Source organism: Theobroma cacao, chromosome 7 (genome assembly GCF_053813885.1).
Source record: "Theobroma cacao isolate CCN51 chromosome 7, ASM5381388v1, whole genome shotgun sequence".
NCBI classification, from domain to species: Eukaryota; Viridiplantae; Streptophyta; class Magnoliopsida; order Malvales; family Malvaceae; genus Theobroma; species Theobroma cacao.
The window spans coordinates 5,628,599-5,641,339 of NC_142645.1; the positions used below are offsets into that span (position 1 = coordinate 5,628,599).

The 12,741-nt window shown below is 32.6% G+C and overlaps 1 protein-coding gene across 1 annotated transcript; it reads left to right on the forward strand.

Annotated features, from left to right (window-relative positions):
• The first annotated feature begins 907 nt into the window (after positions 1 to 907).
• On the forward strand, positions 908 to 9,124 carry LOC18593989 (Protein kinase superfamily protein). The gene is made up of 8 exons (XM_018125120.2): positions 908 to 2,147; positions 2,686 to 2,970; positions 3,215 to 3,532; positions 4,827 to 5,054; positions 5,834 to 5,934; positions 6,324 to 6,438; positions 7,872 to 8,330; positions 8,565 to 9,124. Exons 1-8 carry the CDS (start codon positions 1,737 to 1,739, stop codon positions 8,769 to 8,771), a joined length of 2,124 nt encoding a protein of 707 aa, XP_017980609.2. The 5' UTR covers positions 908 to 1,736; the 3' UTR covers positions 8,772 to 9,124.
• The last annotated feature ends 3,617 nt before the right edge of the window (positions 9,125 to 12,741 follow it).

The window sequence follows — 12,741 nt, forward strand, 5'->3', positions numbered from 1 at the left end:
GATTAAATGTGAAAATACATAGTATTTATTTACCTGTAACTATATTCAATTATATATATATATATATATATATATATATATATCTCGACGTTAAATTGATTACAAAAATCGAAAACATTTTATCAAAAAAAAAATGGTACTACTTACTTACATTGTTATATTGTTTTTAGGTTTGTTAAATGGGTTTTTTTATTGTTTTTTCTTCTTTATATATGAATTTTATCCAATCATTTTAAAATTTTATTATTTTTTAACATTAACCACTCAATTTAATAAAAACTTTTTAAAAATAAATTTTATTTTTTTTGACCAACACAAATAATTAAGCATAAGTTTAGATATGAAAGCATTAAATAATATTATTTTTTGTAATTTTTTATTTTACATCAAATATGAATATAATTATTAAAATTTATATAATAATTTAAATCGATCATTGCTAACAACTTACACTTATAATTAATTTTGAAAATCATATGATTTTGATATAAAAAGTTAATGGGTCGATGATAATCAGACCAAATCATTATATTTTTTTCTCGCAAATGATTAATCAGTATTATGAAATCCTAAAGGCAAATCATTATTAAAGAAAAAAGAGAAAAAGCAAAAAAGAAAACTTATCATTGCTTTGGTTTACTTCTTACCCTAAAAAAGGAAATTATTCCCTAAATAGATAAACAATAAAAATAAAAATGACCATTTAGCAAGGCCATAACAAACAAACTCTTTCCTTTTCAAAAGCGCGTGGGATCATCAAACACATCAAGAATGTCTTTTAACGCATTGGTTTTCACAAAACCCTAAATCCAATAAAATTAAATTTTATATAAATATCGAAAAATATTAAATACCCGCCGTTAAATACTATTATCAATAAATTATTGCCTCAGGATTATTAATTTCTCCTTTTCCACACTCGACCAAAAAAAAAAAAAGAAACTCTGTAAAACAATTTTATTTCTTTTCTTTGCCTGCTTTAGATCCATTTTTCTCTCTCAATTTTTTACTTGCAAACCCTAGATCACTTAACTCTCTCTAGGGACTGCAAAAGAAAGAAGCTTTTTTCGTAAAGGTACTTGAAAGAAAAAGTGTAGATTTTTAGTGGGTTTTTGTTGTTGTTTATTTTTTATTTTTTGGTTTTTGAGACTTTTAGGTAGTTTAGAATTGTGGGTATTGAGTCATTTGATTGGGAAAGGAGAGTTTGAAGAAAATTTGAGTGTATGAAGACCTGTCATTTTCAAGGGTGGTATTGAATTTATATTAGTTTGTTTATCTTGGAAGCTTGTTCTTTGGAAGTTTTATTTTTCACTTTTTTTTTAGTTTTGTGGTGACGTTTGTAGTTTTATTGAGTTTTCTAGAGAGTGGTCTTCTGTTTATTTTTTCTATTTGCTTAAATGTTGTTGAAGAAATGCAATTTTAATTAGATTGGAAAATTTGCATTTCTATGTTCGGTTTATAGCAAAGTTTGCAGCTTTCTTGGGGTTTTTCTAGAAAACTGGGTTCTTGGTTATATTCATTTGGTTGAATGTTGGTGAAGCAATGAGATTTTCAAATAGATTTGAATTTGGATGGAATATTGGGGTTTTAGTTTTTTAGTTGAGTCTTTAAGCTTTTTGAGTACGATGGGAATGGACGAGGAGGATAGGGTCGGAAAACTAGAGTTCTTGAAGGAATGAGGGGTAGTTATTGACTATAGAAGAACTGAAGAAGGTTTTGTTGAGGGGTTTTGGTGTATGATGGGTTGCATTTGTTGCAAGCCTTCTGCTATTGAAGATAGCAAGGAGAGTCCTAGAGAGAGGCCTTCTAGTAAGGCCTCATCGGATGTTAGGGTGTCAAGGGCTACTTCTTCAAGGAGGGAGGAAGCATATAGAGCAAAGGATCGGTATGATAACAATGAAGGGAGGACAATGTTGATTGATAAACAAGTGAATGGCGCGGTTCGGGTGCATGGTGAGAATTTGGAAAGGAAGAGGGACAAGATGGAGTATGTTGTTAGTCAACACCCAGGGATGGGTAGCGTACCGAAAGCTACAGAAGGAGAGCAGGTGGCAGCAGGGTGGCCTGCTTGGTTAGCTACAGTGGCAGGAGAGGCAATCAGGGGATGGGTACCACGGCGTGCAGACTCATTTGAGAAGCTAGATAAAGTAATTATGTCTTTCCTTAATTTAGTTCTTTGGTTACTCTTGTGTATGCTTGGTCCTCCTGTCGCAAATACCATTGAAAATTTCTTTGTTTGTCTTATCAGTTAACTTGTAGTAGTTCCTTGTTAGTCTCTGCATTGATTGTTGAGATTCACATTTTTGCTATTATATTTAGAATCATAGTTCCTTGTAATCCATTTGGACATCTGTTAATGATTGTAGAGCATGTTATCATAATTCATAATTCCTAAGCGACTTGCCAATTAGTAGTTTTGGTAATTTGAATCATAAAGATATCTTCATTCCAAGCTCATACGTGACAAAGCTATACTTGGAGGCATTTTACTGACTTCTAGATGTCTAATTTTGATAATGTAACTTAAGAAGGTGTATTATTGGAATTCAGTATGTTTTGTTGATTGTATACCACAGGCATTTATTGTGATTTCTCTTATCTTATAACCTAACACTATGCTTTAAGTTGACAGTTTCTCATGGCTAGTAATCATGCCTGTTACCTTAACTTATATTTTCTATGCAGATTGGCCAAGGAACTTATAGTAATGTTTATAGGGCTCGTGATTTAGATCAGAAAAAAGTTGTTGCTCTGAAGAAAGTAAGATTTGATAACCTCGAGCCGGAGAGTGTTCGATTTATGGCAAGGGAAATTCACATTCTACGTAGACTTGATCATCCAAATGTAATAAAGCTGGAAGGTCTGGTTACCTCGAGGATGTCTTGCAGCTTGTACCTTGTTTTTGAGTACATGGAACATGATTTGGCTGGTCTTGCTTCACACCCTGGTCTGAAGTTTTCAGAAGCACAGGTACTTCAGATTGTTTTGCTTTATTATTCTTTCTTAGCTGCAATTTAATATATTTCCAAAGTTTACATGTTGGTAAGTAGTAACTGTGGTCCAGAATGATTATTCCCATAAACATGGGGATTACATGATTTTGCATTTTTTTTATATTGCAGTCTTAATAAGTAGAAAATATTCTGTGAAATCAGAAAATTTTGCTTTCATTGAACGGCTATCCTGACATTCAATTCATTGAACTTTTGGGCAGGTTAAGTGTTACATGCAGCAACTTTTATGTGGTCTTGATCATTGTCACAGCCGTGGTGTCCTACATCGTGACATAAAGGGTTCCAACCTTCTAATTGACAATAATGGCATCTTGAAGATTGCAGACTTTGGCCTGGCTAGTTTTTATGATCCCCATCAAAGTCAGCCCTTGACAAGCCGTGTTGTTACTCTTTGGTATAGACCACCAGAGCTTTTACTTGGGGCCACTTACTATGGTACTGCTGTGGATTTATGGAGTACAGGTTGCATACTTTCTGAGTTATATGCTGGCAAGCCCATCATGCCTGGAAGAACTGAGGTGTGTTTTTGTTATTAAATGAAGCTTTCCTGCTAAGCATTTACAGTCTTAAGTAGAAACTTTATTGTGTAATGTGAGATGCATAACATGTATTTTAGCTACAGAATGTGTGATATGTGGCTGTTAGACTTCAAGTCATATAGCAGCCTAGCATTTATTATACAAATGATACTGATTTTACCAAGGTACTGATTGAGGCTGAAACATCTGTCCCCAATTGGGGTTTTTAAGGAAGATTTAGGCTTGATCAAAACAGCTCAAAGCAAGCTGTTGCAACTTGAATATGCATGCAGGAGTCTTCAATGAGTCTAGCCTTAATGATATTTTCGAGAGCCAACTTGATTGAGATGTATTGGAAATATCTTTTAGGATGTTTCTAGGCAGGTTCAGGCTCAATGATGGTGATAGCTCAAAGCAAATTGTTGGATATGCAAGAATCTTTGGAAAATCTAACGTCTGAATCGAATAGTAAGAGCCATGGTGGAATATGTGTGTGTGTGTGAGAGGGGAAGAAGCCCATCTGCAGGAAGTGATATTGATATGGATTATGAGAGAACTCTTTTCCCGTAACCTTTATGTGTATACTGACTGCTGACGAGGAGAATAGACTTTTTAATTGTTCTTAGGTCTGTCATAAGCACCACTGGTCAAATATTCTCGGAGATTTCTGGACCAGTTCAAAAGCTTATATTGTTCCTTAGTAGTGCCAAACTACCGTGTATCTAATCAGGGTGTGCTACTACAGGGATTATTAGGGAGTTGATGGTTCTTGTAGGTGTAGTTTGAATAGCATGTTGTCCTCATAATAATATGTTTCTAAGCTGGTAAGCTGGTATTTGAGATAGCCTTGGTTACAAGAATTTATTTTAATGGGAGATTTAGTGTAACTTATGATAGAGTGCACCGTAATAATTTTTTTAGTAGGTGCATCAGCTAGTACACTATGTGTTATATGGGCTTCTCTCTTCCTGTAATACTAATTTTTATGTGTATTTGTGCAAATGAATTTGAGTGGTGACATGCCAATGCATATAAGCTGGCTGTATGGCCGGGGAAATATTGTTAATGTGAACTTTGAAAGCAAGTATAGGTGTTCATTCTTATGTTTAGCATTATCTCATTTTTCAATTAGGAATATTTTTGTGGCAATCAGATATAGCTATTAAGTTTTCTTCAATTATGTGTTGTCTCCTTTGTTTTGTTTGTGGCAATCTGACGTGGTTTTGTCCACTCAAATTGGAAATAGTTTGGTTATAAAATTAAATGATTTGAGGTCTGTCATTCTGCTTTGTAGGTGGAGCAGTTGCATAAAATTTTCAAACTTTGTGGCTCACCGTCTGAAGACTATTGGAGAAAATCAAAGTTGCCTCATGCAACCATTTTTAAGCCCCAACAGCCTTATAGACGCTGTGTTGCAGAAACATTTAAGGAATTCCCTGCCCCGGCTTTAGCACTCATGGAGACCTTGCTTTCCATTGACCCTGCTGATCGTGGATCTGCAACTTCTGCTCTCAAGAGTGAGGTATAATGTTTTTGAGAAATTAATTTCTATTAAAATTTTAGATAATGATAATCCATGCATATCTGCAAGCATGTCTATTTTTTCAGGGGGATGGTGTCACAGGGTGAATGTTGGTAATGAAGGTTGAATTTTGCAAAATGACTTGATTATTTTAGCAAGATGACATGCAACCAATGCTTATATTGTAGCTCTTTTGCCTTTTCAATTCTTATATTCCTTTTTAGGAATTTTATCATTGTTGATTAAAGTAGTTAAGGGAACATAATTTTTCATTGAAAGGGTAGGACACATTCTAGTATCCTAAGACAAGTTGCACATCTTATTTGTTTGACAACTGGATCAGAATTTTGTTCTACTATATTTCATTTATTCAGGGTAAATATTAATGGTATTAATGGGCATATTTTTGTGTGCCTAAAGGTCTGCTATCACAGTTATTTGTCATGTATTAACATGAGCCTCCAGGTCAGGCTTTTTTAGAGCATTCGTGCCAGAGTTCAAATATGAAACTTGAATACCAAAACCCCTTGACTTGTTTTACCATCTAGGTTGTGTTCAATCCCCTGCTGCCTTGGGATGCAAGAGAACATTTCTTAATCACCATCTCATCTAAGTCACTATGACTTTGGGAAGTTTCCTCTGGAATGGATTCTTTAGTATAGTACTGCCAATTGTATTTTAGTCCTAAATCATATTGTTATAATTTTTTGTTGTAATGATTTATTAATCTTATCTATATTATCTAGTGTACTTGACTTGTTTTTATTTGTGTTTTGCAGTTCTTTATAGTGAAACCTCTTCCCTGTGATCCTTCAAGCTTGCCAAAGTATCCCCCAAGCAAAGAGTTTGATGCAAAAATAAGAGATGAGGAAGTTAGAAGGTGCATATTGTATAGTAATTACAATCAAATGTTAATCTTCCTTAGTTTGTTTCTGTGAAAGTATTTATGCTATATGGAAAATTTCATGCTTCTTAAGGAATATTTTCTTTAAACTCTTTGGATACTTTTGAAGGATTTACTTCCAAAGAAAATTGAATGCTTCAAAGGGATCATCCAAAAACTTATGATTGCATGTCAGTTCAGCAATCAAATAATTTGATCTCTTGAGTCTCAGCCTATGCCGGACTGCTGTAAACTTGGTGTTTATTTTTACTGGATGAGCTAGTATCCTCATCTTTGGCTGTTCTGCTGCTGCTGTCGCCATAATGGCCTGAAATCTTGAGTGGTTGGTATAGGTGCTAATAAACTACTTTTGTTTGTATTGGCAGACAAGGAGCAGCAGGAAGCAAAGGCCAGAGACCTGATCTTGACAGGAGAGGAACAAGAGAGTCTCGAGCCATACCAGCGCCTGATGCTAATGCTGAACTAGTCTTGTCAATGCAGGTAACTTATGATTTAGTTAATAATTTTCCATTTCCTTTCTTTGTGCTCTACATGTTTGGTGATGGGCATTATCAGCTAGCATATGCATCTGGATATCAGATTAATTATCAATTTCACAACTCACAAGATTTTTAAGCTTAATGATATACAAAAACAGCAATTAAGCCTTTTCCTGCTACATAGGTTGGTTTTAATGCTTAATGACATGTTCTCATGACTTGTTTTAAGTGCTTAGTCCTCCTCTAGACATGTTATTAAATTATCCCTCTGTTTTTAAACATGGTTGAGATATATATTCTTACCCCCTTTTCTTCTTTCAATCAAGGGCAGGCTGTTATACGCTTATGTGTAATAAGCATAAATTAAACCATAAAGGAATTGAAAATGGAAAATAAGAAAAGAAGCAGAATCTAACTTTTGATTCTGAAAATCTGAGTAAAATCAGGATGGGAGAGGAGGGAAGAAATGATAACTAACAAGTTGTAGAGAGACCTCATTGATTGAAGTAACAGGTGGATGGCTTGTTTTCTTTACAATTGAGGTGCAGTGCTCATGCTGCACTAATGACCAAGTTAGCTGATGCTTTACCGTATAACTGAATTAAGCCAAAAGGGATGAAGTTCCTGGGACAACAGTAACTGGAAAATAATGGAGTAAAGTGTAAATTGGTGATCATCCATATGACCATCATGCTTGCAATACTAAAACACCATTGAACAACCATCATATAAAGCAGAGCATAAAACATGATAAATGTCTTCCAATGATCTCCGTTGACCATATGCCTTCTGGTCTGAAGGCTATCACTTCTCCATCAGACCAATTTGCATTCCTTTCCCAAAAAGTTCTGATAATTTTTCCTTGACTTTATTTATTTAGTTTTTTCCTGGGAAATAGGCATTTTATGAACAAATGCCTATCAGTTTGTAATTTGGGTAGGGCAATTCCAAGTACATAAACAATCTGCTTTTACTTGACTTTATTAATTTATTTTTGGCATGTCTATATTCTTCTGTATCAATATGATCCAGTTGGCTAAAGAGATTTGGAAAATGGATAGTTATTTGTTAGAAAATTTCAGTCTTAACTTTCTTTTCTTCATTTACATGCCACACAATGCTGGGACTGATGTGGTGCTAGGCCAACTGAATTGCTTGTTGAAGTCTGTTATGATATTAATTTGAGTGATTATTACTAGTAGATGGATTAGATTTAGATATCCGGGTAGCTAATATGGTGCTGCTTGATTTTGTGATTGCTTCTCCCCTCTTTTGCTAGCCTTTATGAAATAGATGTAAATTCCAATTCATGTTTTTGCTTATAAGCTTTCTACTTAAGTAATTGAATTTTTTTTGTTATTCTATTTTATCAAATTTGCCTCTTCTAGACAGTTACATTAATTTGATGTTACGAACATTTCTTTGACATTCCAGAAAAGACAAGGTCAATCCAATTCTAAGAGCCGGAGTGAGAAGTTTAATCCTCATCCTGAAGAAGTTGCCTCAGGCTTTCCTATAGATCCACCTAGACCATCACAAGCAGTAGAATCAAATGCAGATGCGCAGGGGAATCATTACAAGAGAGCCTCACATTCAGGGCCACTGGCTCACCGGGCTGCATGGGCAAAGTCTGGGAAAAACCTGGATGATGCTCCAAAAATTTCTACTGGGGCTGACTTGTCAATGATGTCAGGTTTAGTGGCAGCAAGGAGAAGTAGTCTTATATCTGAAGATCGCAGGGAAAGATCTGGTTCTTCGCAATCAGAAGCTCCAAAGATTGCAAGATTTCCAGGATCCTTCAAGGAGGCTTCAGAATCCTTCATCCAACAAGATCAGAAACATAATCTGCAGCAGAAAGAAGATGGAAGAAGTAACAGCAAAGATCCAGTTCTGGTAAGTGGTGAACCTATTTTTTGTGCCTTGATGATTGATCATCCTGGTCAACTTCATGCTAAAGAAGAGCCTCATTGTAGTGAAGTGGGATATTTGTGATAATTTGTTGATTCTTGTATTCGGTGTTTTCTGGTTTTCTGCATTTCAACATGCTTTTGGGTTTTTGGTTGCTTGCTAGTAACTTATGTCCATTTCAAGTATCTGATACATGCTTTTTATGATTTTTGTTTCCAGCTTGGTTATGGGTCAAAGGGTCACAAAATTCACTACTCTGGTCCGTTAATAGTTCCGTCAGGCAACATGGATCAGGTGCTCAAGGATCATGATCGCCAAATCCAAGAAGCTGTTCGACGAGCACGCCTTGATAAGGCAAAGATGAGAAAAGTTCAGTTAGAAGGGAACCAAATATCAACCAATTCGTTATTTGTTTCTGGTCGTTGAGCTAAATTTTGTAAACAGCAAATGAAGATGAGCATCATCAAGATGATCGCTGCAAGTAATTTGGCTGCAGATTCTCTTGTGAAATATGATCCGAGTTGTTGGGTGGGTTCTTTTTGTATAGGTTGGTGTTTTTAGGAAGATGGCTAGGGGTCATATTTAGCTAAAGCTTATAGCTTATTGAGAAATATCTCTCTGTGATTAATCACGTGTATTTCTTTCCACTCGGCAACTGTAATTTGCTAAGATATGGCCCATTCTTGTAGAGCTTATTGTTAGCCGTAAATTAAATGCAGAGATCTGAGATCATTTAATGTGATGAAAAAAGAAAGAAGCAAAATCTAGCACGTTTATCATTGCCTATTGTCAAGAAAATTGCAGTATCAATAATGTTAACCGAAGAAGAAATATAGCAGCCATGTATAAAGCATAATGTTCTAGCTCCATTGTTTTACCATGTATTCATTTGCATATTTCAATATTTTATATGGTATGATACTTCGTGGTGGTTAAGGTTGAATACATTTCCTTTGTACCTTGTGTTGCAGACCTGTGAAGTCTAGCAGCCTTGAAAATGAACTGTTCATACAGTTGAAAACTCTATCATAGTTAACCCTATTAGAAAGCTGCTTTCTTTTGACTTTCTTTAGCCGCCACCTTCGGTCGTTATGCAGTTCCCAAAAGCACTGCGACCGATGTTTGCTCTACAATCCTTTCATTCATGCAGTGCAGTTAGACTTTGATGGCTTTGATCCCTCACGCTTGTTACTCTTTGGCAATGCAACATTAAAATGATGTGTTTTCATTTTTATTTGGGAAAAGGAAGAATCTAACCCTGTTTTGCTTAATCATTAAGCCACGCATTGAAATGAAATGATGTGTTCTTTCTCTTACCAACTATCTGTTAGTTCGTCCATTTCTTACAACGAATGCTTGACCCTGGTTTGGTCGAACTACAAAGAGAAATCACAAGACTGGTTGGTCTATCCATGACATGAAGTTGCATGGAACAATGTCAACAAACTATGAAGTATGGATTGATTGATTATGTGAACACTCAGCTTAATTGATCAATGTTTCTCCTGACCTCTCCGATTAGGCCCGAACCTGTTTATATATTTTTTTATTATTTAAGTAATTGAATCCAGATAAGGAAGAAAGACATCCAAAATTTGTATCATCTTGATCAACAGTTTTCTTTATTAAATGTTGACAAATATATTAAAAATATAGTTAGTTAAATTACTAATGTGATAATATGAATATATATAAATAAAAATATTATTAGATTATTAATTATGTTTAAATAATATGAGTATCATATCATATTGTAAAGGAATATAATTACTAATATACACATTTTTAATAAAAATATATTTACTTTTTATTTTGGGTTAAGATTACAAAAATTATAACTTATAATATATATATTTAAAGAGAGTCTTTGAGTTTAGAATAGTTTTGGAATCTAACTATTTTTTTAATTTCATGTAATTAAAGACAAACTCATATAGTTAATTAAATTAATTCATTAAACTATGATTATTAATTAACCTAAAATGTTTTCAAATATATATTATATATATTGAGTAATATTATAAGAAATATAATTACTATATTATATATATACTAATACTTTTAGTATATATATACTTTAAATATAAATATATTTATTTTTTATTTTGTGTTAACATTATAAAAATGATAACTTATAAAATTATTAATTGTAATATATACATATATATATATATATATACACACACTTTATAATATATTACTTGTAATGTCTTTTAACACATACACTTTATATTATATATTATGTTCATTTATAAAAAATATAATTACTATTATATAAATTAATTACTAAATAATATATGTACTTTTGTTTATATAAATTTATAATATATAAACTTAATTATTTAAAAAGAAATTGTGAGATTAGAATAGTTTTGAAACCTAACTATTTTTTTTAAATTTCATGTAACTAAGGACAAATTCATATAATTAATAAAATTATAATTATTAATTAAATTGTAATGTCTTTTAATATCTATACTTTATATACATTGGGTTAATTTATAAAGAATATAATTGTTATTTTGTATATACACTATAATACTTTTAGTATATATAGTTTAAATATAAATATATTTATTTTTTATTTTGTGTTAACATTATAAAAATTATAACTTATAAAAATTATATTTTTGTTATTTAAGTTTATGTTATTTGTTTGGATATTTGTGTTTAGTTATTTAAGTTTGCATCGTTGTATGGATATTTATTTTTAGTTATTTAAATTTATGTTTAAGATCTTTGTTTTTGATTATTTCAATTTAAATTTAATTATTTTTGTTTCATTAATTTAATTAGTAGTTAATTTTATGAAATACGCAGAGAAATATTATTGTATATGTATACGGGTTTAGATAATTGGGTACCTATGAAGAAGATTTTAATAATTTTTTTAATTTAATTGGATTTTTAAACAGGTAAAGTTAATTATAGGGTAGTAAAAATGTAATAGAGTTAGGTTTAAGATAATAATTTTAAAATTATTCGGGTAGTTAATAGGGTTAGGATAGTTGATTTTTTATAGAATTAGGGTTCGGATACCTCGAAATTATAGGGTACCCAACCCATTAACATCCCAATCTCCGATGTCTTAACAAATGAAATATTGTATTTTGGGTTCTCAGCCAGCACTAGCCTGTTTGCTGCAAATCACAAAAATTTGAGCTGAAGCTTTTCAAATGGAAAGGTAACATTACCTTTGGAACTGGTTTATCTTATACTATAAAGATTAAGAATCGATATCATGTCCTTCCATATTGATGATTGTCAAACATTTTAAATATATATTTTATTTAAAATCAATTAACAGTAAGTGAAACGATTAATGAAATCTGTATTAAATCGTTATGTTCTAAGAAAAAATCAGAAAGACATAACTTTTACTATTAATTTTTAAAATAATTGTTAAGACTAATCACTCTTTTACAATTTTTTTTCTGTTTGCATCTACCAAGAAAAATTAACGCAATCCATGGCTTTGGTTCATTAATTTCCTTTCATCCTAGGTCATCATAATGTTCACGGTCCATCTCTTTGAAGATATAACAGCTTCCTTCCATTATTCATCTATGAGAAGAATGATTACCTCATTGAACAAATTACCCTGTTTAATTAGTAATAAACTTTAAATTCAATGTTAAGTGAGCCATAATTGGTCTCAAACTCTACCTCGTCTTGTCATGTCAAACATTTAAATTAAAGCTACAATGGTAGGCCAAGATTTTATGTTGCTTCAACTTCAAGGACCATCTGATCTGCGTTCATCATACCTTGAGTCAAAATCATTAGACAAAACCCTTGTGAATCCTGATTCAAGCAAAGAATGGATGGCTTTTTCTGGCATGAATTTATGGAGCTTTTGAGGATGTGAAAAATCTAGAGCAAGGGTTAATAAGAGCTTAATGTAAGGAGAAATCATTAGATAGATACAGTATAAGAAAATCTTAAATGCAACTTAACCACATCATTCATACAGGTGTGACAAACTTTGGTTAAAATAATTGTTGGGATTTGGATATTAATATTGAGCAAGATCCATTTATTATGGATGTTCAAGATTAATTGAAAAACGTGTCAAATCTTCACTTAATTCCTGTGTTTTTTACTAGGAGTTTCTTCATCTAGTAAATCTTATTGGAACACTTAAAACCTACCGTACATAGCATGATGGGTAGTATCAATGGCTAAAACCTACTATACACAGCATGATAGGAAGTATCAATGGCTACTACAAACTACAGTAGTTAGTCTTCAAAAGAGTTCACAGACACTTGCAAATCGGACCCTTTGATATAAATTGTAAATGTAAAATACACACCATTCTATGTGCTTGCTTGGAACTACCAAAGAGTACATTGCATGTAACCAATAATAAGGAAATGGACGTTGCTGGCTGATG

What these genes read in the sequence shown, in the direction of transcription:
- LOC18593989 (XM_018125120.2), top strand. Translation starts at nt 1,737, where the DNA reads ATGATGGGTTGCATTTGTTGCAAGCCTTCTGCTATTGAAGATAGCAAG. An exon ending in CATTTGAGAAGCTAGATAAA is followed by an intron (nt 2,148 to 2,685) that starts GTAATTATGTCT and finishes TTTTCTATGCAG; the next exon opens with ATTGGCCAAGGAACTTATAG. An exon ending in AACTAGTCTTGTCAATGCAG is followed by an intron (nt 6,439 to 7,871) that starts GTAACTTATGAT and finishes TTGACATTCCAG; the next exon opens with AAAAGACAAGGTCAATCCAA.